Genomic DNA, 26,868 nt, shown 5'->3' with positions numbered 1-26,868 from the left:
AAGTACAAATCAGTACTGCTGTTTCCAAGTAGCTTGTAAACCACTTGGGATGAAATGCTCGATATGAATGTAATTTACTGCTATTTACTATTACTTGTTGTTAATGTTTCTCTGTTGGTTCATTTTAAAATATGTTTCTCCTGGCAGTGGTCAATCTAATGGTTGGCTCTTCCTCATCCTAAAACTAAAGTTAAAAGTAGCTGTCATGGGTGAAGCATTGTTAAAAGCTACAATTGGGCCAGTGCTATTTATAGATTTAAAAAAATGCTGACTTAAAATAAAAGGAGTACTTGTGGCACCTTAGAGACTAACAAACTTATTTGAGCATAAGCTTTCGTGAGCTACAGCTCACTTCATCGAGCTGTAGCTCACGAAAGCTTATGCTCAAATAAATTTGTTAGTCTCTAAGGTGCCACAAGTACTCCTTTTCTTTTTGCGGATACAGACTAACACGGCTGCTACTCTGAAACCTGACTTAAAATAGTCTGCCAGCAGGCTCCAAAAGGTAGAAAAAAGACTTTTCAGCATCCCAGCTAAATCCATCTCTCTTCCCTCTCCCCTGTAAAAATAGCATGAACCCAGACATTGTTTTGCTCTCTGTGGCAGTTGCTGGGAATTCACAAAAGGAAATTCTAGGTTGTAATTTAGCTTGGCCTCAGGTAATGTGTTAAATACACTTGGGATACATATAATCTAAGATTTTTAGTTTGTACAACGCTATTTCCCACCAAATGTTTAAACAATACTGCTTTTAATGAAAAAATCTGGCTTTATTAAAAGCCAGATCTGTGACTTACAACCGTTTCTGCATATCTGCTCTCAATCAAGAGAAAAGGGTTTAATTTTTGTAGCTTTGTTCACTTTGCATATGTTAAACTGATGCAACATGCACCCAGGGCATCACTTCAGAGACGGTTTGTTCCATAAATATATAGTCGTCTCTTAAATACCAGATGTAGGTGAAGTTAGATTTGGAACAAAAAGAATAGCAAACAATTAAACTGTTCATATATAAGCTTTTAGGAAATATCTGACCCTTGAATTTCTTCTCTTATGTATCTGTTTTAGGAAAGAGTAGGCACTCTTTCAAAATTTGATTCGATTTGATTATGAACTGCTGCATGGTACCTTGTCATTTCTGCTATTGAAGGCAAGCTTCTGCTTGCTTCTTTTCTGAAGTTTAGAAAACAATGAGTGATCTCATAAACAAAATATACTGAACAGGGCAACTCAAACAAAAGATGTGGCACTTTGACAACATGGCTAGTTCTAAAAACAAGAAGGGCAAATTTCTGTCTCTCGCTCTCCACATTTAACTTTCTGAAAAAAACAAGTCTGCTAGTGCACAAAGTGTATTAGTCACTGTCTGAAACTGTAACTTGTATGAAAGAATCAAGCCTGGTAATTTTTTTTGGAAAACTGGTATGAATTTTGAAGTAAAAACATAAGAACAAAGGAAATAGTTTTTGAATAGAGTCAGTCTTAAGTTAGCCTTTGACCATTTGATACATTCCACTCTGAAAAGGAAGTTGAAGGGGGAAAATTTTTTTTAAAAAATTTGAGGAGGATACTGGTAATGTTTTCCACATTTGAATTTTAATACATGAAACAGGCTATAAAACTTTGGCCAGCTGCAGTAAATAAAGTAGCAGTGGGAGGTATGGACCGGAAACTTGTACAGAATGTGCTGGTGGAAGTTTCTTTGCCCACTGTACACCTTCATTTGTTGGTTTCAAACTTGGAGTATGCTAGGGTAACTTGAGATTTAGCCCAGAGTCTGTGTTAGTTTCCAGCAGGTCTTCCTTATCAGATATCCTCCACAATTCTGTGCTTTATTGGACAAGTATGAATCTGGTCCCTAGGCAAAAATAATATGAGACTGGGTCAGATTCTGCTCTCCACTCCGCTATTGTAAATATGAATTGCCTCCTTTCATTTCTGTGGAATTGCTCCAGATTTACAGCTGTGGAGCTGAGAGCAAAATTTGTCCCACCGCAATTACTTGTTTTCTTAAGAGAGACGGATGACACATCTAATGGGAATGTATTTCACTCTGTCACTACAGTGTTTCCTTAAAGTCCCAATCCAACAAAGCATCAAGCACATGCGCAGCTTTAAGTACATGAATCGTCCCCTTGGATTTCTACAGTTGGTGGGGTCCTTGTTTCTAATTTCTCCTTTCATATTAGGCAGCTGGGGTACACTAAAATTCACACCATATGCAGACTTGGCATATATTGTCTCAGGGCAGCAACAAATTAGTAAATTAATTAAGGTATGGGAGCTCCATACTCCCAAATTCCTAATCCCACTTACACTGGGAGTCAGGAGGATTGCTAACTTCCATTGCTGCTGATTTGCTGATTGATTCTGGATAAGTTACTTAGAGACCAATTCTGCCACTCTTTTATTGAATAGTACGATAGGGCCATACTCAAAGTAAGGCACTGCTCAGCTTGAATAAGAGTGGCAGAATCAAGCCTTAACTTTCTTGTACTTGGGTACAATGTAAAATGGGTAGAATTATACTTCCTGACTTCTCAAGGGAGTTCTGATTTAATATTTCTTTGAATTGCACTTTGACAACCACTAACATAAGCTACTATAAAAGTGAATTAACTATAGTAATTTTTATCATAATTACAAAGTACAAATATTAAATTTGTCAGGATTGACGTGCAGGAAATACAGAATACCATGACAAGAAGTCAAAATGTTACCTTTATAAAAGCCCCAATAAACTACTTTTGATCTAAAAAAGGATATTACACTGAATTAGTTTTATGTATCTATATAAATAAAATACACCCAGCACAAATTGAGACATACAAATGGAAGCTTTTAGGAGGTACAGTATATACATAGCAGAATAGGTACAATAGACATAAGAACTGAGTGAAATTTTTCAAATGAAACTGTTTTTTCACTGAAATAGGCAGATTTGGGTCAACAGAAATATTTTGCAAATTTGCATTGAATTTGCTAAATTATTTTGGTCAGAAACAAAATTCCAAGAAAAATCAAAACAGTTCATTCTGAGGGATTTTTTAAATGAAATGTTTAGCTATTCAATTTGAAACTGACTTTTTGTTTCAAATTTCACTTCAGTTTTATTTTTAAAAAGCTTTAAAAAAATCAAACAAAACTAATTTTTTTCTTTTTTTCGTTTGTTCAGCCACTGAACCTAAAATTCAGTTATTCGCCCAGCTCTAATAGATATGCCAAAAACCAATGTAACAGATAAGTATGCCTTCTAAAGTGACTTGGTGTGTGTTTACGTGAACCTAAATATACAGTAAGGGTACTTGAACCTAAATATCTCTTTAACTTGACACACCAGCAACAAACTATTTTGCAATCTTGACTAAGTTAATATTTACAACCTGCCATACTTAATAAAGGTTTAGACTTCAATCCTGCAAACAGAAATGTGCTTAACTTTACTATCATGAGTAGTCTCATTGGGACTATTTGTGATAAGAAAGTCAAGCACATGTGCAAGCATTTCCAGTATTGCAGCCATAATAATTAAAGTGAAGGTAGTGTGGCTTGCGAAGCACACACAAAACACCTCTATGCACTAAAAAGAGTTGAGTTTGTTCTCAGAGGTCAGACATGCAATATTGCTAAGAAATATCATTTCATTGGAAGTGTATTTGTATGTAGTGGTATGCAAATGATGAGAGTAAGCATCTCATACCCATAGCTGGTCATAATATTTGTGTCACAGTAATGGCAGTTGTGAAAATAACAGAAGTTGGGAAATTCCAAGTCAAGACAGAAACTCCAAAGTTAGTTTGTTTGTATTGTATCTGCTCCTACTCCCACCACAAGTAGATCAGCTAAGCCTATGTTGTTGCCCTTAATTTCCTGGTTTTGGTCAGTTCCATCATCATTGTAGAGATGATGTAGATTGTAGAGGGTTTTTTTAACATATGAAATACAATTTTGTAAAATGCATTTATATGCTAGCTTTTATACAGAAATCATAAAAGAGGCACATTTCTTTTGTAGCAGTGTACAGCTGGATTGATTATAACCATTATATAACAAAAACTGGTATGCAGTTTTTTTAAGACACTCCTTAGAAGTCCATCAGCTTGCTTCCATGCTTCACACAAGGGTCCACAGGAAGAGGATATGTTCATTTATATTTTTTTTAACATCCAAATTAAATTAACGTATGGAATTTTCCACCGCTAGAAATTAAAATAGCAACTCATGAAGTAATTCAGTTATGTCATTCATATAAAAGCAAAGAGTCAAGCAACTTGGCGTTATTTAAAAGACAAGATTTGGCTTTTTTTATTTGTTCGTTAAAAATCTATTACTCTCCTGCTCTAATTTTTATCATAGTTGCAATTAAAAAAAAACAAAACAAAAAACAAAGGTATGCTAATAATTGAGAAAACTGGACAAAACAGCCTTATTAGACTAAAAGCTTGTAAAACAAGCAGCAGTGTAACCCTTTTATATAACATTCATGTTCTTTCTAATTGGTTGACATTCCTAATTTCATGTAAATTATAGCCTCCATCATATTCTTAATACCATTTTTGAAGTACACTGTTGGTTTTAATCAGCAAAAAATCCATTAATTATTATTTAAAATGACACCCTTTTTCAAAAACATTGTCCTGACACAATGACTTCATTCATTTTAAAGAGTTAATTAGGTGTATTGTTAAAATCGTAGTATTTGGTTTCCAAGTTTTAATTTAGCATTAGCTAGCTCCTTGGTTTCCACACATGGACGGATCTATTGTGAAGCCGAGTGTGTGTGAAAGTTATTGGAGAATGGTAGTCTCTGGGTAACGTTCCTCTAAGCTGCCCTGATTTTTGTTTCCCCTGTAGTCTAGATGAGAAACAGCTGGCTTTTGTTTAAAAAGCTGTTTTGTGAAATGTCTGAAACTTGAGGTGTAGAGCTGAGGTCACCATTAAAGCAGGTGCTTGGGAACAAGTGGGAAAGAAAGCAGCAGAGACCGATTTGGCCACATAATCTTTTGGAGGATATTTCCTATTAGAATGGAATATGGTATCAAAAGGAAATAAAACTTCTCTAAGTTTGCTGATTTGTTTACTATGTTTTTCACTCACAGATAAATGAAGGAGAGTTAATATTCCTAATCCTGTAGTTTTAGAACCTTTTGTATTCTGGATTTCGCCAATACTTAAATGAATAGTCATCCCTGTAGGAAAGAAATCATAAGGATTATTTCACGGATTTCACTTCAGTGGCCATGGCAACCCACTTCTCTCCATAGTAGTTTGCAACTGGTTGATTTCTCTTAAAATACTTCAATTGTCTCCCCTAGTATGAAAGAAATGCTGTTTAAGTGTGGAGGACCAGAACATTGAATTAATGCTCACTAGGTACTTATACTGGAGCATGAATAGAGACTGAGCAAATTGTACCAATAAGATAAGCACCTAAATTAGTCTTTAAAAAGCAAAAGCTAAAACATGCAGAATCGTTGTGTACTTAAAGTATCTATAGGCAGAAAGAATTAAGAAAACGCATCTCCTCTCTTTAGAATCACAGATTATTAACAGCTGTTTGGGAATGGAGATTAACACTGTAATTTTTGAAGCACTAGAAGAAAATTTGTTTGGGAAGTTGGCTCTTCACTTCCAGTCCATGTGTAATGCCAAATAAAACTTCCTTTTGCAGAGCTCATGTGTTAGAGTTGAGCAATGTTGTGATTCCCTCAGAAACACTGGATTACCCAAGCCTACCTCCATTAAATAGAACAGAAAGACTATAGAGAAATGCATGGAGCGCTGCCATGCAGCATTCTATCATACAGTACATAACATGAAAGCCACTGTTTTGTTCAGACTGTCTCCCTGCCTCTACTTAAGACGTGGCACTCTTTTTATATATATAAATACTGAACTTCAGCATTGCTACTTTTGTCTACGTTTAAATGGATTTTGCATATGACTTGCTCGCAAAATGCCTTTTCATAAGGTATTTGGAAAGCTGCTTAGTATTCTTTGGTACTCTTTCCTGTATTAAAAAAATGTTGAACTTTGCTATTTTTCCTGATTTAATGCCACCCTTAATGTCTTTTTTTTTTTAAATAAAAATCCTTCCTTTTTCTTTTGATCTTATTTATTGCTGAGCCACTGGTCATATGGAAATTATTATTGTATAGCATGGAGATGAAAGACTTCAGTGCCGTAAAATAAGAGTGAATAATTTGGACCAATAATGCGCACATAGAGTGAGAGACCATTTGTGTCAAAGTGGCCTGTGTTGTTCCCTTTGTAATATAGCAGTTGAGGTTTATAAGGGCTTTACGCAAATCTGCTTTCTGTCAAACTTATAAATTTTGACAATATTAAACACATGTTAACATGCATAACTTTACAACTTGCTTGCCACATGTTTTTATTTATCTAATTGGATAACACAAGGTCATCATATTTGTAAAGGTACCAAGGTAGTTGCTCGTTAAATTCATTAATGACTTTGGCTGTTTGAACTAAACTCTTCCTAATTGCGATATGTAGCTGTGATCCTGAGATGGGAAATCATTCAGTTGAACTTCCTGAATTTGTAAGCATTATAAAATACCTGTTAGTATTCCCTTTGCATCTTTGTTTTCAGAGTAGAATTTGTCAGATTCTTTCCGAGATATGTTAATACGAATTGTCTGAAGTGCTGTGTCTCAGTATGGAAAGAGTTAACTGTAATCAAAGGGGTACTTTTTCAGCTTTTGTCTGCTACCTGCAATTCATGAACTGCAAATGCCCATCTGTGAGCAATCAAAGTAATGTTTGTATGACTGTTTCTCACTTTTATAGATGCACTTTTGGTTTAAATAGTGTTCCTTCATTTTAGAGAAAATAAGTTTCCTTTCTTTTGATATGATGGAGATATTGACAAGATAATTAAAACTGGAATCTAGCACTCTTGAACCGTCAGGTGTAATTGATATTTCATGGGGAGATTACAATTCAAAGATACCAAAACAGTTTTCTTTGTCAGTGGGTATCTAATTACAGTGAGAACATGTCAACTTTTCTCTTTGTGTTTGCTGAAAAACAAATATCTAGCTAATCTACCTATATATCCACACTTAGGTTTGTTTGTGACCTCTGTTTAGATTTTATTTCCAAGTTTAAGGTTCTGATCATACATCTGTAGTTTAAAGATCAGTATTTTGAAAATCAAAGACATATAGCTATTCATATTCAACAGCTAAGGTGACACTATCCTTTTGCAAACAATTCACTTATTAATAACACTTTCATGAAGGTGAGGTTAGGTAAGTTACATATCAGTTCCATTAACTAGCTGTTCCTGGACTGACAAAGCTCTAACCATGCACTTCCAGAATGATAGTGGAGGAGTAGCTTAGGTCTAAAGCCTGTTTTGGAGACACGTATCTCAGGAGATAGTATTAACAAGGATTGGATAACTGCCAAATGAAATTTAATACATTTTCACATCCATGAAATAGGCATCTTAAACACAGAAGCATAATTACTTTCAAAAACACTTCCTGGAAACAAAGAGAGTGAAAACAGTAAATGTATTTTTGTTGTTGTTTGTTGATAGCTACAGGATACATATAATGGACCATATTTGCCACCAGTTTTTAAGCAGGATCTCCATTCAAGCCAGTGGGGGTTCTGCGTAAATATCATAGCATGATATGGTCCAGTGATATTTACCAGTCTACATTAAACACCGCACATATAATAAAATACAAAGAAAGACAGAGACTTGCCAAAGGCCACCTAACTTAAAGTGCCAGTATTTTAAATCTGCGAATCATGGGCTAGTTGGAACAACTGTTGAATTCAGTGAACTTGTTACACACCCTGGCCTTTGCCTGTAGGTCAATGAGCTATAATTATATTTTTTCAACTATCGAGAAAATTGAGAATGCATGGGTTTAATTGTTTTTCTTGACAGATTTCAGAGGACGAAAGTGGGTTGGGTTGGTTTTTTTTTTAAATCAAAGGTAGAAACATGATGAATGCACCAGAAGACAAAGTGACCTTTTTCCTTTAATCAAGTTCTAGTTTTAGCAAGTTAATAACGTCTTAACTTTTCAGGCAGTTTCATGTTAGCTTTAACAGAAAACAAAATGTGAATCTTAAAAAAAAAAAAAAAAGACACCCAAAAACCATCAAATGCCACCACACATACACATCTCTTTTGGGATGGTTGAATCTATATTCTAGTTCCGCTAAACCAAAATCTTAATAGAAAAGAGGCTTCTGTTCTAGATACCTCCATGTGCTTTCACAGAATAGGTTCTTTTGAGATATTTTGTTATTCTATAAAAGTATTTTCCCTTTTTCAAACTACTTTTGCAATATACTTTTGAAAACCATAGCTTCTGGTATTATGGAAGGGCTACACGTAGCACCCACAAAAATCTAGATAAAGTGAAAAGGCATAAACCGAAAAGCTTGGTATTCATACTTGAATATCTCAGTACTTTATATAAAAGGTCACAGGAAATAATGTGAGAACCAGATCTACCATTATTTCAGCTCATAAAATTTAAAAAAAAAATCCATGAAAGACGAACAAAAATATCAGTACAAATATCTGTTTTTCCATCTGGGTTTTCTCTACAACCATCATCCTAATATTTGAACACCTGTCAAAGAGTTTAACACTAAAAAGTCCAGTAGCCTAATTTTGATGCCTACCTCCTGATATTTCCTTTTAGCTGAAAAATCTCAAGAATAGAATTTTTTTGTTATTATGACTCCCTAAATGAAATAAACACAAAGAGTTACACATAAATACTAGAGCCCATACTCACTTTGGGTTTTTTTTCATCTCCTGAATGTTCAACGAGGGGTCTGTTTAAAGACAGGTCAATAAATGAAGTATTAATAGAACTTCAAACTGAGCTTGATTCTCTAAAGATAGTATTATTTATAGATCTTCACTCCTGAGCCAGGGGAATGAGTCATAACTTCACTCTATCTTGGGGAAAAACTGTTGTTTGTGTCACAGACAAGATGCTCATTGGTTGGGGATAGCAGATGCATTGGCTTCTGATGTTATTGCTGAAGGACTTGTCCACCATTTGCAAATGAGATTCATAATTTAAGGATATTCCTGGAAGGAACCTTGTTTGATTCTTGAGTCCCAGGTGGCTAAGGAGTATATTATTCCGTCAGCACAAGGTAGGGTGATCATGATTTTCTTTCTTCCCTTCATTACTGTAGTAATCAACATCTTTATCATTATTGCTATCCTGTCTAAATAGGGCAATCTTCGAAGGTCCTTCTATCTGTAGTTGCAGCTAGTACCTAATATGGTATCTGCTCTGCTTAGTAGCGCTGGTCATGTCTGTGCATCAAAGACTGTTTTATTTCTGCATTCAATTGAACTTTAACTGCACTCTTGAACTTTAAGGGCTACTTTAATAAGCCACTGTCTCTTTTCCTGTGTTCTCTTACAACTGTAGAGATCAGCTGATGTGCTTTAGCATACAGCTGATAGATATGAATGTCTGATATCTGATGGCAGAATGTTCTAAGTGGAGTACAGTTGACTGAAATTCACTTCCTCCATTGGTTTGACAGACTCTCGGTTTGTCGACAGAGATGTATAGATTGGTTTTGGCCTTACAGTGTGTGTGTATATGCGTATGCACCTAGATACAATAGTAATTGGCACACTTTTATACATCAGTAAAATATATTGTCTGTGGGTAAAAATTTTCTACAGCATCTAAATGACTTTGGAGCGTACATTTCACTGAAAGTCAATTAAAGTGCCTAAGTTGCTTCTGAAAATGGGACTTAGGCTCTAAGTCATTTAAGTGCTTTTGAAAATTTGACCTTATATATCTAAGGGGGGGGTTATACAGTTCCCATTTACATGCTGGCACTCCCCCTCAGAACTGCCCACCAAGCAAGAAAAGTGTTCAGTTCCAGAACATCAGGTTGTAGACCAAAATGACATTTCTTTTCTCATATAAGCAATTATGACTGGCACATTGCAACAAAGGGAAGACGAAGAGAGTTTTATTCATAGCATATTCTGATCAGTTCCACTCTTCTGTCTTTCCATTTCCAATTTAAGGGATTCATCGTGGCTCTCAGGACATCGAATGCAAAGGACATTTTACATAAAAATAAAGTTCAGTGTGGTATCTCTGGAACAGTCTTTGCCCCTTCAAATCAAGGTGACTGGTTATGTGCTTAGGACTGAAGGATAAAATTGCTTGTGCATTTTATGTCAGGAGGTATCTCAAAAGACAGTAAAGCCACATTACTTCTGATAAAGTGCTCTGATTGGATTAATGCTGACATCAAAGTATTCAGCCATTGCTGCAATGAATTTATGCTATTTATTTATCATTTACCTAGCAACAACTGTGGGATGCTGGGCTTAGCAAAGTCACCGAAGATTGATCCCGACCATAGGTGCTTACAGTTGAAATAGATGTAGATGTGAGAAAGAGAGGGGTAATGTCAAAAGGCAGTGATAAAGCAGTGATGTTAAGCATAAGTTGATGTAGTTCATGGTTCTTTTTAACTGTTTTTGAGGAGATGACTAGGGTTTATAGAACTCAGGGAAGGAAGCATGTTTTGAGGGGGGATTTGAAGAAGATGAGGCATTGTAGGCAAGGGAGAAGTCCAAGACATAAGGGAAGGTAGAGGAGTGTGAGAGTGACACAAAATGGGCAGTTATATACGTTGTTTGGTTACATTGAAATAACTGACTGTGGGAACAGAGAGAGATAAAATGAAAAATGATTAATCCCCAAGTTATTCTAAAAGATGCGTCCAAAATAGACTGAAGAACCTTCATAGTATATCTCTTGGTCCCTCCAGGAGTACCAGGTGCAGTACAGTGTCCTGGCATTGAACAGTCTTAAATGAGCTACAGATTTTCATAAATGAAATATCCGAAAAGATAGAACATGCAGATGGTCACATAATTATATTTTATAGCCATGAACAGAGCGGAATAGAGTCAATGTTCTTGGGTCAAACTCAGCCCTGCCAAAACTCTATGGCAGTTCATGAACCTAGCCAGGGAAGATATAAGTTTTTTATGTTTTGAGGGCCCCAAAGTCTGAAGCTTTACAATGCCCAGATGGACCTTTCTGACTACTACTCATATCACAGAGAGTGAGATAGCCATTCCTGGGCAAAGTTGAGTACATTGGTGTAGTGGATCAACAGATGATAAAACCAGGTCTTTCCCTAATATATGGCTTATGGCCAGTTCACTGCAACAAGTGTTTGTTAATTTCAACAGATTTGCTAGATTTGTGGGCAGTAAAAGAGGAAATATAAATAGACAAACTTGCCCATTTATTTGTGAGAAATGTGATGATACTACTTCCAAAATTTCTTTTGAAGCTGAAGAAGAGGAGAAGACTGCGGCTTTTCTTAGTAGTTTTTATTAGAACTGGTTAAAAAAAAGTCATTTTCACTAAAATAGTTCTCAGCAATTTCATCCCTTTCTCTCTAAATTCAAGATTTCAATAAAATCTTCCGACTTGTAAATTTTGGATTTTTTCAGCGATGTCTCCTTGTTTTATAATAAAACCATAGACTATACCATTAGGGAACTCAGTCAAAATGAACACTCAGAATCATGTGTCCTGGATTTAGCCATCCTAGTTACAGTCTTAATGTCAACTACAATTTGGCCGAAAGGAGGTAGACATTTTGAATGGGATGACATGTCTGCCAAAGTATATCAACGCCTTCAAGTAGCTCAAAAGAAGTCTGGTGGTTGTTTTCCAAGTGAAAGTGTCATCATTTAGAGTGAAACCAAATGGATTCCTACACTTGTCCCCCCCAGATTTACCACAGAAAATCCTCTACAGTTTACAAAACCTAAACTCTATCCATCTCCAGAAAAAGTACCATATTTTCCTTTCACAAATAAGAAGTTGCTCTTAAGGGCCCTTTTTTTATCAGGGTGCTCCTGAATTTCTCTCCTGAATCTTTGAGATTCTTGAAACCTCTTGTATCTTATGTGCAACGCTATTCCTGTGGTGGTGGCATTTTAGATCTCTAGACTCATAAGTTACACCACCTTCTTTTTTCTTGTAACCAAATATATGAGTAAATGTACTAATTTTCCAAAGTCTCCTCTTGAGATATCATGTTTTAAAAATTAAAGTGTTTCAAAAAGGGGAGTGTTTTTATCTCTGTTATATTACACTGGCTTTTGGTTATCTGAATTTAGTCTGAAAAAAAAAGTTTTCCTTGAGTCCCCTTTGGAAATGTTCTCTTTTACGTTTCTTACTGTGGTCTTGCCTTGCTGGTAACAATCAGACTATATTATCTTGTAAGTCTGATTAGAAACACTCCTAAGTCTTTTTAATACTCCAGGAGTACTGGACCATGGATAATACTTTTTGAGAATGAAGAGTCATTTAGAGTTCTCTGCGGAATCTGTGGAGACACATTTCATGCAATGGTAGGATCAGCACCTGAGAACGTCCAGAATGAACATTGTTACATGTAGAAATGTTGGTTTATACCATTCAAGGTGTTATTTGGCTTTAAGGAATGTCTTAACGCAAGAAATGTAAGAGATTGCTCCCTGCAATTCCAGTGGTGTACTATAGAGGCTCTTTGAAATCAGAGTGCCTATCCACTCACAGCTTCTGAGAATTCTGCTCTCGAAGTAAATAACTGTCCTTCCTTACCATCCATTGTATTTAATTACATGACAATTTTAGCTTATGACAAAAGTGCATCAATGAGCAGTGTACATGGAAAAAAATGGATGTATTTCCATTGTGCCTGCACTGTCAGCTAAGATGATGGCATTACTGGTGTGTTTAATAAAACCTTTATTGGTATATTACCCGGAGTCGTGGTGTTGGCAGGAATGGTGCCCCTTTGGATTTGGAACTCTATGGTTAATGAAATACAGTGAACATTAATTTGGAATGGGCTTCTAGCTTTGGAAAGCCAGGTAATGTTTCATTATATCTGTGCCGAATAGGGGCTGTGTCAGATACTGCTGTAGCTTCCGCTGTCAGAGCCTTAGCTGGCATTATGGGGGAAAAAATGGCAGGCTTGAGAATCTTATCCCCTGAAATGAAAGTTGAATGCCAAATTTAAATTCCTGCAGGATTTCCGATAGCAATGGGGGAATTGAGAAGCCCACAATTAAGCATATGGGCATTAAGATAATTGTCAGATCTGTTGGCGGACATGATAGAAGACAGATGGGTACGAATCAGTGCGCTCCACTGCAGCACCCTGGGAGACAATTTGACGTTTTACCTGCCTGAGCTACTCTGCCATATTTGTCACTAAATGTGTTGCACAGCATCTTCGTGAGTGTTAAGTGGTTTTGCATATTATGTAGATATACAGTACATCGGCGCCCTCTAGTGAAAAAGCTACAGGGAACATTATTTTTAAATGTCTGCCTTTCCCTTTAGTCTCTCTTCACTGTCTCAGGAACTTGTTACATCCGTATTCACCTTCATATCACCTTAAACTCAGTGACTCTTCTCTTTACAGGTTGGAGCTCATCGTGAAGATGGTGTCGGTCTGCGTGGCAGCCATTCGCTTGTGCCAAATCAGGTTCCAGTTCCACAGCTGCCAGTTCAGTCTGCTACTTCCCCTGATTTAAATCCACCCCAAGATCCGTACAGGGGTAAGTACACCCAAATATTGTCAGGACTCTTCCAGGCAGCAGTCTTAAATGCTTGTTTATTTATATAAAAATTTTTCTTTAGAAACTTTAATTATACATGCTACAGTGATTGGAATTGAGTCAACTTGGATTCATAGTAGTGATCACTCAAATACACAATGAGACTATAGTGCAACTTGAGTGGGAGGAGAGAGTCAGGAGTAACATGATATAGAGTTCTGATTAATCCAGACATCCTATCTGGTACGCTCTAGTAATCACAATTACAAGCATCCAAGCAATTTAGCCCAGGACAGCAAGTTCTAGTACTAATGTAAGTCAAGCAGTAGAAAAATGTAGAAAATGTTTTAGGATGCAAAATCAAAAAGAGTAAACTTAAGACCCTGCGGTTCCATTCCACACAGAATTCCCATTGACTTCAGTTAGATGCCAGGTAAAATACCAAAGTGATTTTAATTGTATTACAGTATTTGCTGTGCTTTGTGAATCCTGTAAGATTTATATGTATAGATGCAGTATTGTTTCAAAATACGTGTGAAACTAACTGAACCTAGAGTACATCTAGGGTCTATCTTTATTCCTAGAGGCTGCTATTTTTACAATTAAAGTATGGAAGAAACAACTCAAAATTTCTTTTATGATGGCTTACAAGCTCTTACTCATTCTTCATGGCTAAGGTATTTTGATTATTTTATGGGAATGGCATATTAAGAATTTTTTTAAGAAGAAGAAACATTGTCTAGTGTTTAAACAAAGAATTGGGAGTTAGGAATTCTAGGTCTTATTACACAGCCAATCCACTGGCTTAATGCGTGAGACTGGTGAAGATCACAAACTCTCTGTGTGTCAGTTTCCCTTCTGTAAAATAGGAATGATAAAGCTAATGAATCTGTAAAGTACCTTCAGATCCTTGAATGGAAGGTGCTATAGAGGAGCAGTCTTTTATTACTATTTCCTGTTAAATCATTGCTCAAGGAAAAAAGCTTAGTGTAATAGCTCATAGGCACTTGGGTTCTTAATCAGAACATGAGGTGTGTGATTTCCATGATTATGATTTTAATTGCAATTTAGTTGATGTTTGGTAGACAGTGAAATTATCATCTATTCCAGAAAGATTGCGAAGTGGAATTGAGCCTCAAAGCCAGTGCTGAAAAATGGTTTCAGCAGCTGCATTCTTGAAACTTCCTTCTGTACCAGTCAGTCCAAATGAGTGGCTGTAAGAACAGACGGGAACACAGATCCAACAATAGGTGGCATTAATAAGGAACATACATGCAAATGCATTCAAACCTTTGCTTAAACGTTGGTAACAGAAGATCACTGTGTTTTCCCATAGGTATGCCAACTGGACTGCAAGGGCAGAGTGTATCTTCAGGCAGCTCTGAAATCAAATCTGATGACGAGGGAGATGAAAACCTCCAGGACACAAAGTCTTCTGAGGACAAGAAACTAGACGATGACAAGAAGGATATCAAATCAATTACTAGGTCAAGATCTAGGTAACAGTATATAATAGTGTCGCTTCATTTAATTCCTTTACTGGATTTTGATGAAGTGAACAGAACAGGAAGAAACTCATGAGTTTTTTCCTGGCAGGTAAAACCACAGCCTAAGAGGAAACTGAAGGCTTGTTCTGGTAGTACGAACAGTATCATTTCGGATACTTGTACTCCAGGACTTCCGAAAATTCCTTTCAGATCATGAAATTGGACACTAAGCAAATTATCCCCAATATAACATTTCTGTAAGATTAAAATATGCTTAGCAGATTGCTTTTCAGCCACACCTCTGCTTAAAAATTGGAATAAAATATTTATTTTCACTTTTTAATGTATGGTTCTCAGAACAAATCACATTTGCATGACAGTTTACCAGTGTCCAACATATTGTACTGGTGTCTCTTACATTTTTAAATAAATCCATTAGGTCAGATCCTGTTTTAATGTAAATCAGCATAGCTTCATAGGACTAACTGGAGCTATGCCTGTTTACGCCAGCCCTTTATCTAGCTTTTAGGAGAAGCTCGGTCTTCATATCACATCCTGCTCCCAAGAATGGCTTGGTATCTTTATACAGACAAACATTTCTCCCCTGCAGGCATCAATGGCCATGAAATGCATGATTGGATTGCCACTGGGGCTAAATATTTTCTGCATGCTATATAAAATATTACAAAGTATTAGTGAAGACATATCCTTGGATTTTATCATCTTGGACCTTATGTCCTTGGTGAATGTTACTCACATTCATAGAAGCCCTAAGCACTAACCACCAGGATAAAGGAGAAGTTTCCTACTACAATAATATCTAGTGGCCTGTCAAGGCTGAGTTCTATGTTGGGACCTGGTGTATGGAGTCAAGCATTTGATTTTCACCTTATGGTCCTATATCAAAGCTAAGAATACCAATAAAATTGAAATTCAAATCCTCTCCTGGTTTGGTTTGGTTTTTTTTTTAAAAAGATAAATCCGGGTTTGAGGCTGTCACTTCTCCTTCAAAACAACATTGTCTTGGATACTCTCTGAAAATGGGAAGCCTGTGAATAAGATCAATCATCTTTATTCCAGAAACACTAGTTCGGTAGCACAGAGCAAGCATATATATTAAAAAAAAAAAAAAAAAACCCTTAGAATTCAGGACTTCATTATTCTCAGACAGGAACTCATTGATTTCTAAAAATATTAATTACATACACATCTATTCTGATCAGAGTAAAAAGTATGACACTTGAGGTTTTCTCATAATAAATGATGTGTTGGAAAAATCATATTTAGACAAGGTGCTTTCATGTCCCTGTATGATATGGCAAGAGGAAAGCACCTTTATGCTGCTGCAGGGTGATGATCTCAGTTCTTGTTAATTTAACAAGTAGGCTGTCACTTATGCATATTAATGTGTGCTTTGAGGTTTTTGTAAACTGTTATTTTTGTTTTTAAGAACCTTACAACTTTAAAAGGTTACTCTTGCTATTTAGTTATACTTCTAAATACATGTTGTGTTAGGGCTGTTAAACTTACCAATATATTTGCATAACCAATTTAAAATATGTATTAGCCACTGAGTCACTGGAAAATATGTGTTCAGTTTAAAATTATTGTCATTATGTTTAGGATAGAAACCTGTTTTATTGCCCAAAATGATGCAGAAATTAAACTTAAGACTCTATCCAGTTGTAAATTACACAGAAATTTCATGGGCCTTCCTGACTATGTTGCTTCTACATCCTGTTTGCCACTTGATAGTGCTTGTATGCTTCCTAATCCAACTTTACGTGGCTTTCCAAGTCTGTGTTAACACAGGTAGTCTGTGTTAACACAGGTAGCATCAGACTTTGCCAATCCAAGTACAGTATGCCGCCCCCTCCCCCCCAACCATCTAAATGACAGGGGCTGGTCCTTCCAGAATCGCCCAACAGACAGCTAAAGTGAAAAACGTCTGTGGTGTCCCCCTTCTGGCTGAGGTTTGTTATTTCTGAGCTGCCCAGGCCGGAGAGCCCCAGTTTATACCACATTATCAGATAGCAGCAGATAAAGTAGCCCACCCATCAATTATAGAAGAGTAAGGGGCCTCTATCTGACCCATGAACCCACTCACAATGGCATTGATAGGGAATGGGATAGGTAGCCATTGGCACCATGCCCAGAATTGTAGGGTAAAAAAGGTATAATCTGTATGCACGTCACTAATCATAGTCACATGATCCTGCTCTGCTCCTACCTTTTAGTCTTGCAAGACAGTAATCTAGCACATTACATTAACTCCTCAGCTCCCTGGTAAGGACATTCTACCTGCTCTGCTCCTACCTTTTAGTCTTGCAAGACAGTAATCTAGCACATTACATTAACTCCTCAGCTCCCTGGTAAGGACATTCTATTACTTTCCTTTTAGTCCTGCACAAAGGGTCTCTCTTCCCTTATGTTCAGTGACCCCAAGGGCTATATATAATTTCAGCTGCATGGACCCGTAACGATTTCTATATTCCTTGTTTAAGAATACCAAATATAAAAAAATGACTGGAACTTGATTTGGTTTAAGACTCGTGTGTTCACTGTGAGTTCAAAGTGCAATGTGAAATGTAAAGGAGTTGTAGTTAAAATATCAATTACATAGGTTCCCAGGATTTGTCATGCATGCAAATGTAACAATACTGGCTGTGGTGCTGCTTTGTAAAATATGTTATTGAAAAGTATTGTTTTCTCTTGTTGTTACTAGCAGAGGCCATTGTATTCTGTTTTGTTTAGTTGGTAAAGGCTTCAGTACAAACCCAGGAGCTCTACTCAGAGCAAACTGTATAGAGCGATTTAAATATGATTATCAGCAAATAATATATTGTACATGGAGTGGAGGCTTATTGGCAAGTTAGAATTAGCCAGAAAATTGCTGTCTAGGTAGCAGTGGTTTAGGATAAAATCTGTTTAAAAAGTCTGCATTACTTTTTTCCCACACCATTAGAAAATACCCTGTTCCTTTTGTCTCTCAGCAATAATGACGATGAAGACCTTACACCAGAGCAGAAGGCAGAGCGAGAGAAGGAAAGGAGAATGGCCAACAATGCTCGTGAGCGCCTACGCGTGCGTGACATTAATGAGGCTTTCAAGGAGTTGGGCCGGATGGTACAACTCCATCTGAAGAGTGACAAGCCCCAAACCAAACTCCTGATTCTACACCAGGCTGTGGCTGTCATCCTCAGCTTAGAACAGCAAGTCAGAGGTCAGTTTGCCAGTGCTCTTCTGCAACAGGTTATATATCCAGCAGCATTTAGCTCCGTTAGTTCTCAAGAATCATTGTAAGCTGTTGTAGGTGCTGATGAAAACAGACTTTTATGCGCAAATGCATGTATAATAGCGCAAGAATAATTCTTTAGTTTTGTCATTATCTCCAGTTCTTAGAAAAACTCTCCTTTTGCTTTCCATTAGATTTAGAACCCTTGGTTTTGGAATACATAAAGTGTAATGTCGGTAGCCTGCTTTTCATCCATCTCCTTTTTTGACTGATCAGAGTCTCAAGGCTGTGTGAGAGTACATGAAATGAAACAATAGTAAATTAACCCATTGGCACTGTCTGTGCTAAAGCTGTTGCAGCTAAACACTAATACATTCACAGCAGGAAAATCTGATTCCCAGAACCAGGAGGCAAAAATAATTGAGAAATTACCAATTTTTTTAAACTTGAAAAATATTTCCTAAACAAAATGTACAGTATTACACCCTAATGTGCCATGTGGAAAAATCTGATTTAAAAATGCTTCCTGTTACCTAAAAGAAGACAAGGCAGTCAACCTGTAAATTACCAACCGCCAGAAAATGTTACCACATCTTCTTCAATTCCTCTAGCTCTTCAGTCATGTTAAAACAAACTCTTTTGAGGTTAGCCAGGCCTGTCTAACATACAGTACCAGTCTGTAATACTTGGTGATACAGAGAATATTCTAAAAATGCACTCAAGCCTACAACACTGACATCTGGCATCCAATCCAGGTGGTGTACCTCTAAGTTCCTGGGTTTCAAGGTTTCAGTTCAGCATATTATGGAGACACGTCCTATCTGCATGATTGAGGTCAAGTCTGAGCTCACTAACTCAGTGTTTGGGAGTGCAGGGATCTGGGGTTCCAATTCAACATTGTGGTTCTAGACTTATTTTCCATTTTTGAAATTATCTTTTGGAAGTCTGACCTTAATGAGAAAATGAGGAAGACAGTTTAGTCTTTGACATACATCCCCGATATTCCCAATATTCAAATTTGGAGTTACTTAAAAAGATCCAAGATGTTTCTAAGTAGTATTAAGCTTGGCTAACCCCTTGGCCATTGCATAAACATGAAGGTATTTGCAAAGCTTACATACTGAGCTGCAAGCTGACCATGCCTCTATCACAACTGCCATCCTTTAAATTTCTATACCTTGGAAGGAATATTCTAATGACAAAGACTTCATGTTATAAAGAAAATTGGATGTTCACTTGTAAAACACGCTCTAAAGCTTTTAAAGTATACTGGAAATCTATAAGAAGTAACTGATAAATTAATTGTGCCAGATGCAAATTCAGTAAACAAATCATTTTGGTATAAACTTAACATTTTTGAAATGGCCTTTTGCTTCAATTCAACAGAAAGGAATCTGAACCCTAAAGCAGCATGTCTGAAAAGAAGGGAAGAAGAGAAAGTGTCTTCAGATCCCCCTCCACTTTCCTTGGCAGGACCCCATCCTGGGATGGGAGATGCATCCAATCATATGGGACAGATGTAAAAAGGCAAGTTCATTTTCAGCAGTGACCAAAACACAATGAATACACAAGTAATTCTGCAAAAGACACCTAATACAGAGTCATTCTGTAGACTCTGGACCAGATTGGGAGTTTCAAAAACGTAGATAAATTCATGGAGGATAGGTACATCAATGTCTGTTAGCCAGGATGGGCAGAGATGGTGTCCCTAGCCTCTTCCAGAAGCTGGGAATGGATATCGTGGGGATATCGTGATGATTACCTGTTCTGTTCATTCCCTCTGGGGCACCTGGCATTGGCCACTGTCAAAAGAAAGGATACTGGGCTAGATGGACCTTTGGTCTGACCCAATATGGCCATTCTTACTTTCTTATCGTTGCATATGTGCAACTAGGAATAAAATTAGGCCCCTCCTTATAAAATGTACTTAAATTTAATCGTCTTGCACTTGCACTTAGATTTCCAAGAAAATGTTCAAATCATTTATTCAAAGAAGATAAAGTTGTGTCTATTCAACAATACTTGACTGATTTATTTTTTCCCTTCTTTCACAGGTCCAAGTTGCCACATTTCTTCATTTAAACAAGAGACCACTTCCTTAACAGCTGTATTATCTTAATCCCACATAAACACTTCTCCTTAACCCCTTTTTTGTAATATAAGACAAGTCTGAGTAGTTAAGAATCACAGACGCAAGAGATTTCAGCATTCCCGATTATTAAACAAAAGCAAAAAGTGCAACTTGAGGGACGACTCTCTTTAACATATCATTCAGAATGTTTAAAGCAGTATGTTACGAGCTGTAAATGCACAGCCTAGAGACTGAATGGCAATCTTCTCCACACTGTGGGACAATGCATTTGTGCCTAAACTTCTTTTGGAAAAAAAAAATATAATTAATTTGTAAGTCTGAAAAAAAATATTTAATTTAAAATTGTAAACTTGCAATAATGAAAAAGTGTACTTCTGAAGAAAAAAATGAACGTTTTTGTTGGTGTGCTAGACAGCTAGTGTTTATACTTACTGGATATTAAAAGGGAAGCTTTGCTGCCCAGATATTTACAAAACCAGCAAACGTCCTAATGAAAACTGAAGTGATGACATTAGCCATTCCTTAGGGTAGGAGGAACAGATGGATCTTATAGACCTATGACAAATATATATATATAAATATATATATAAATATATATTAAAAATTTAGTGAATATGGTAAGCTTTTGTTCATTTGTTTCAGACTTTTTTGCTCCTGTAAAAAAATAGTACTGATTAACTTTTTTAAAAAGAAGATTTTACTGTAAATAAGGATTTTTTGGTCTTATTTCTGTCCCACTCCCCTGTTTTTGTTATTGTAACCTGTAGTGCCAACTCTGTCTCTGGAGGGGTAGTGCAGGCTGAAATGCTGACCCTGACGTTGCTTCTCATTCATAAGTAGGTAGAGAGTTGTTTCTCCAGTCTTTTAGGAACACAGGACTTTAAAGTCGCATCATGTGTAGATATTACAGGCTGCATTACTGAGACGTGGCAAAATGAGTTTGTCTGAATCGTAATGTTGCTCTTGTTGACCCTATTCTGGGATTTTCAGAGGTACAAGGTTAGAATGCTACAATGTTACCACTGTGCCTTCCAATGTTTATATCATCAGAAACATTACATAATCAAAGTGGCTGTGATTTAACAAACCAGTTAAAGTGTTACCTATGTGTGTAGCCTAAATAGTGTGCAGTGAGGCGTTTCTGAATACACGGTCAGATTTTTTGGGGGGGAAAAACCATCAATTGGGAAAATTGTAAGCAGTGTGACAGATTTGATTGACTTTCTTTTTTCATTCTTTTCTTGTTTTCAAGTGGATTACTTAAATGTAGACCACTTGCTGCCTCCTCCTTCATTTGCAAAATGCCAATATTCAGTCATCATGCAACATTATAACAAGCCTTATGAGTCCTAAAGCATTAAGTTGCACTTTCTTGAGGAGGGGGTGGGTGGGTAGTACAGTATTTCTCTGGCCAGTATGAATGAAGTTTTTACTTAACATATTTAATAGTAACGTAGATCAAACTATGGCACAGCAACTCATCAGACAACTAGCTTTGAAGTCTGGGCACAACTGAACCAACTTCCATAGTGAATCTTATAATGATTGACTTTGGTGTACAGTACAATTAACAGATAGTGCTCCTAGTTAAGTATTTGTCAGCATCCTTTTGTCTCTAATTCTAGTTTCTATTTTTACAGCCACACAAACCTGGCATGTATTTTAAATAAAATCTCCCTGTTCAAGTAGATTTTCCACCTATCAGCACTGAGTAAATGCCATAAATCCATCAAAATGGTCTAAATGTTCCATCTGTTCTCCTGTTTTGCCAGTTATATAGTAATGAAAAATACATTTGTAAATTTTATGCAACAAATGGCAAACGTATCATTATTTTGAAATTGTGTATGTAAAAGTTATATTTTTACATGTAGACTCTTGTTATTATGTGTTTTAATACATTGTATCAGTTTTTTGTTTAAAAACAATCTGTGTGGTTGAAAAAAGTCTCATTTAAATGAAATAGTGAGATACAAGAATCTGAATTTTATGTTTGTTTCTGAAAACGTAAAGAACAAATATGATAGTTAACATGTGATCACCTTCTACATACCCATAAACATTTTGATTAGCTGTGTGCGTGTTGAAATCTGTAAATATGTTCGGTAGTGGGAAAATTTTAAATGCTTTCATTTGTTGATAAGTTTCTCAAATGTGGAGGTGGATTACATCATTAGGTATATACAATAGAGCAGCAGGCACAAGGGTTAATTCAGAATTACAAATGAATATTATTTTAAAAATGCTGGTCTTTTAATAGGCCTGGTTTATATGAAAATGGGTGTGATAAAGATTAATCTCACTCATTGTTAATGATAACTTTGCTTTTGAGTGCTGGTATCCTTAAGGTTTCTCTTTATCAGTATCATATGCATTGATACTGTCTATGATATGAAGAGTGAAACAACAATGAACAAACCATATTTTTTGCAGGAAAGTTATAACCCAACAGATCATATTCGCTTTTATTTATACGTGTACACATCAGGTTTAGGGAATGAAAATAGCCCTTTGACTATTGGAGAATTTTAAGAGCTTTGCTTCTGATAACTATTATCAGAAAATGCATTATAAAACCAAATTAATGTTTACTCTTAAAAAATCTGAACAAAAATAAATGTTTGCCTTTATTGACAGTTTTAACAAAAATTGGAGTCGGGTTTTCTCTGTATTTTTTGTCTTTACATTTGTCTCTCACTCCAGTTGAGTAGAAGTTTCAGTTTTTACCCACCAGCTTTGGTGAACTGTATCACTCAATAAGGTGATTTTATAGCAGACTTCCCTTTTAGGAATAAAATAGCCTTTGAAAGGTAAACCTTCATCCGCACTAGGTTTAACTGTGTGGATGCCTTCATACCACTCAGATTCTAGATAGTCTGAGATTAAAAAAAATGAACAAGGAAGTGCATAGTGTTTGATTTTTTTTCTTTTCATTATTTCCCATCCCAAGGGAGGAATTAGTGTCCCACGCTGGATTTGTCACAGGTATTTTAGCTGATGATACTAAGATTGTAGAAGGCTGTGTATTATATGGTAATAAACCTGGCTTAGAAACTCTTTAAGAAACACTGACTAAAATAGCAGCTTTTTAATAAATGATCCACCTCCACATTCAAGTAATTTATGACTATGCTGAATAGGGAATCTGTTCATCTAGAACTTTTTACCATTTGTCTTCTGTGTAGCTGCAAGGAACACTAACGTTTATACAACTGTCAGTCCTACCAGTGATGCAACTTGTACTGATTCAGTCTTCCGATTTTTTGGGGGGATGGTGGGTGGGAGAGGATGGGGAGTCAGGGATAGGAGAGTTTCATCTTTGTATCCACCAGGCAGAATCTGATCTGTGTCAAGAAGTGAACTATACAGTATATTGCCAGGAATGAAGAGATTTCGGCGGAAACAAGCACAAAAAATAAAAATTAGTCCACTGGTTGACTGGGGGGGAAAAAGGTGGAATATGATTAATTCCAACACATGGGGCACCATGGCCTTTTGGGGCCTATCTTTTTGTTTTGTTTATGTTTTGTTTGTTTTTTAAGGACATGTTCTTTATCATGGGACTTGAAGTTGATTCATATTTGTGCAGTGCTGGTTTGACCATACTCATTTCAAGTATTATAGACTTATGTAATGGTGAAAATATATGAACTGTGGCCTTTTTCATTCTTGTTACTTGTGATGCAATTAAGTGAACATAAGAAAAAAAAAACAGCAGAGATTTACCATGTATCAGTGCCTGGCTTTTTGTTATAAAGCTTCGTTTGTCTAGTGCTCTTTTTGCTATAAAATAGACTGTAGTACACCCTAGTAGTAAAAAAACCCCTAAATTTAAAAATAAAAAATATATTTGGCTTATTTTTCACAGGAGCAATCCTTTTATACCATGAATATTATGGAAAAAAAATTGTCAGATTCTGAATATTTCTTCTTTGTAGATTTTTGGAATCATTCTGAGTAAAAGTTTGTTACTTTATTTTACTATTTAAAAGATGTTATTTTACCATGTGTTACTGAGATGAAACTGTATGGTAGCTTTTTTTTTTTTTAGTTGTAGGTCGCAACAGGGGAAATTTTGCGACTGTTCACATAGCTACAACAGTAAAAACAAAACAACAACAAAAAAATGGGAAAAAATGAAAAAAAGGGAAAAAGATTTTTAAAAAAAGATAAACAGTTACACCTTGTTTTCAATGTGTGGCTGAGTGCCTCGATTTTTTCATGTTTTTGGTGTATTTCTGATTTGTAGAAGTGTCCAAACAGGTTGTGTGCTGGAGTTCCTTCAAGAACATAAAAAAACAAAACAAAAAAACAAAAAAAAATACACAGCTTGGTGTAGGCCATTACCTGTTTCTCATCTGTAGTTATTCGATGCCGTCATGTACATGACCGTTCTGTAGCAATAAATGTGCCATTTTTATAAACTGTTTCTGACACTTTTGTTTCATTTCATTTTGCATTATCCATACCCATAGGTGCTGCAGGAAGTGGTATTGGTGATCACGAGATGGCATTATTCCCTGAGTAAACCAATGGCGTTATGCTGCCATTGTGTTGTTGGAGGTATTATGTTTCAGATGAGACGTAAAACGTAATGTTTCAGATGAGACGTAAAATGAGGTCTGGGCCACCTGATTATTAAAGCTCCCATAGAATTTTGTTTTGGTAAAAGTAAAAGGTGTTCACTTTCACGCAGGTGTCTTTGCCAAATTCCATCTTGGATCATTTCAATTTGCTTACTTAGAGCTCCCTGTAATTTTAATATTATTTATATTATAGTATTTTAATAGAAAACAGCGTTCTTTCTTTGTGACCTAAACTGTTGTGTTGTGACACTACACTGTAAACTAATTTCTGTATTTCAACCCATAGATGGCTGCACTTCACTGTAATTTTAAATCTGTTGGTAATATTTGTAAAGCACTTCCAGGTCCTCTTGGATGAAAGTGCTATATAAATGTAAGATCATTTTCACTCTCATTATCATATAGCTCTGATTCTATTCTGTAAGTAAAACATCTGTATTTCACCTTTAAACTATTTCAGCCATTGAAAGAATATTAAGCATGTTACACCAAGGAAGAAGTGTCATAAAAATTGTACTGGGGCACATGGAAACCAAAACCAAAGCAAAATTCCTAAAGCAGTAACCCATTGGAAAAATACATTGAATCTGTAAAATCTGAAGCTATGCATTTGAGGAAATATTAACTGTATTAGTACTTTGATATGCTGCAGATTGCCATGTCCAGTCAGTTTTCACCTTACAAGATCAGTATTTCAGCTGTTTGGCAGAACTTTCTCTGCTACATTTTTGCATTTAGAGCTTAGTTAAGACCTGAGATGAATGATCATTAGAAGTTGAATATTGTAAACCACAATCACTATTTCATTGTATTAACATTTTTACAAAAATAACTTCTGGTTGGCCCTGTTGGATCTTATCAATCCAGATGTGTACCACGGTTTTCCAATTTGTACATACTACTTGCATCACATATTATAAAAGGAAAAGTTGTACAGATTAAAATGATTGTTGCATAAAGCACTGTAAGTGATATTTTTGTAGAATGGATATTGACCATCTTTTGGAGCAGCTAGAGGTTCTGGTTGTACACAACATTTGTATAACATGCAAGATATACATGAAATTCCATTGCAGTTTGGCATGTAGGATTTATTTATCCTTTGCAGTCGGTAAATTTAGGATCTTTTTCAACTATCATTCTCTGTATTATTGTTAGTGTGATGTAACAATTGCAATATTTTCACCCCAAGGAAAATGTTACAAAAGCATTTCATTAATGGCCCTCTATAACAAAATGTGGGGACTTTGGTTTGAGCGTTCATATTTTAAAATGTCATGGAAATTCCAAAGAATTTGGATGATAGCACCTTTAATCTTACATACGTTTTGGAGTGACATGTTGTTATTGTATGTTTAAAAAACAACATAATAGAACCACAACTATTTAGTCTTTTTTAATTTCACAACACTAAACAAGCCAAAGTGCTCAGGTATTTGTCATTAATTTCAGTATATCCATTGTAATAGGTTTTCATAATTGTGTTAATTAAATTTGCACACTAGCCCTTTAAGTAGAAAGCTTTCTCCTTGACAGACCTTAAAATGATTAGAAGTACCTCCTAGAGGTCAATATAGACCTTATAACTCAATCAGGTCTTTTGAGTTCAGAGATAGAGGGAAGGAGAGAGCAGAACCACCACTGCAATACTGCACATACCTCTTCGAAACATACGGCCTGATTTGCAAAGGTGCTGCTCCCAACTCGCTTTCAGTTAAACTTGTGAGTGCTCAGCACTTCTGAGGATCAGGAGTAGCCTCACTCTTTCTCTTCATTCTTCAGGTGATCTGAAGAAGAGCTCTGTGTAACTCGAAAACTGGACTCTTTCACCAACAGAAGTTGGT

At 36.2% G+C, this 26,868-nt stretch overlaps 1 protein-coding gene across 19 annotated transcripts in view; it reads left to right on the top strand.

Moving 5' to 3' along the window:
* TCF4 (transcription factor 4) overlaps window positions 1–24,862 on the top strand; it is a 316,621-nt gene extending 291,759 nt beyond the window's left edge. For 13 of the 19 annotated variants that reach the window (XM_074952379.1, XM_074952376.1, XM_074952383.1 and 10 more), the window contains 5 exons: window positions 13,489–13,624; window positions 14,961–15,123; window positions 18,105–18,334; window positions 19,733–19,873; window positions 20,401–24,862. In XM_074952379.1, the coding sequence (XP_074808480.1) occupies window positions 13,489–13,624; window positions 14,961–15,123; window positions 18,105–18,334; window positions 19,733–19,869 (666 nt within the window). In that variant the 3' untranslated portion in view covers window positions 19,870–19,873; window positions 20,401–24,862. Of the gene's footprint in view, window positions 1–13,488; window positions 13,625–14,960; window positions 15,128–18,104; window positions 18,335–19,732; window positions 19,874–20,400 lie in introns of those variants that run through there. The other 6 variants (XM_074952375.1, XM_074952374.1, XM_074952390.1 and 3 more) reach the window with 2 other exon arrangements.
* The last annotated feature ends 2,006 nt before the right edge of the window (window positions 24,863–26,868 follow it).

Source organism: Natator depressus, chromosome 5, assembly GCF_965152275.1.
Source record: "Natator depressus isolate rNatDep1 chromosome 5, rNatDep2.hap1, whole genome shotgun sequence".
In the NCBI taxonomy this organism is placed as follows: Eukaryota; Metazoa; Chordata; order Testudines; family Cheloniidae; genus Natator; species Natator depressus.
The sequence above is the reverse complement of the archived record's forward strand: the minus strand, read 5'-3'. Positions and strand labels throughout refer to the sequence as shown.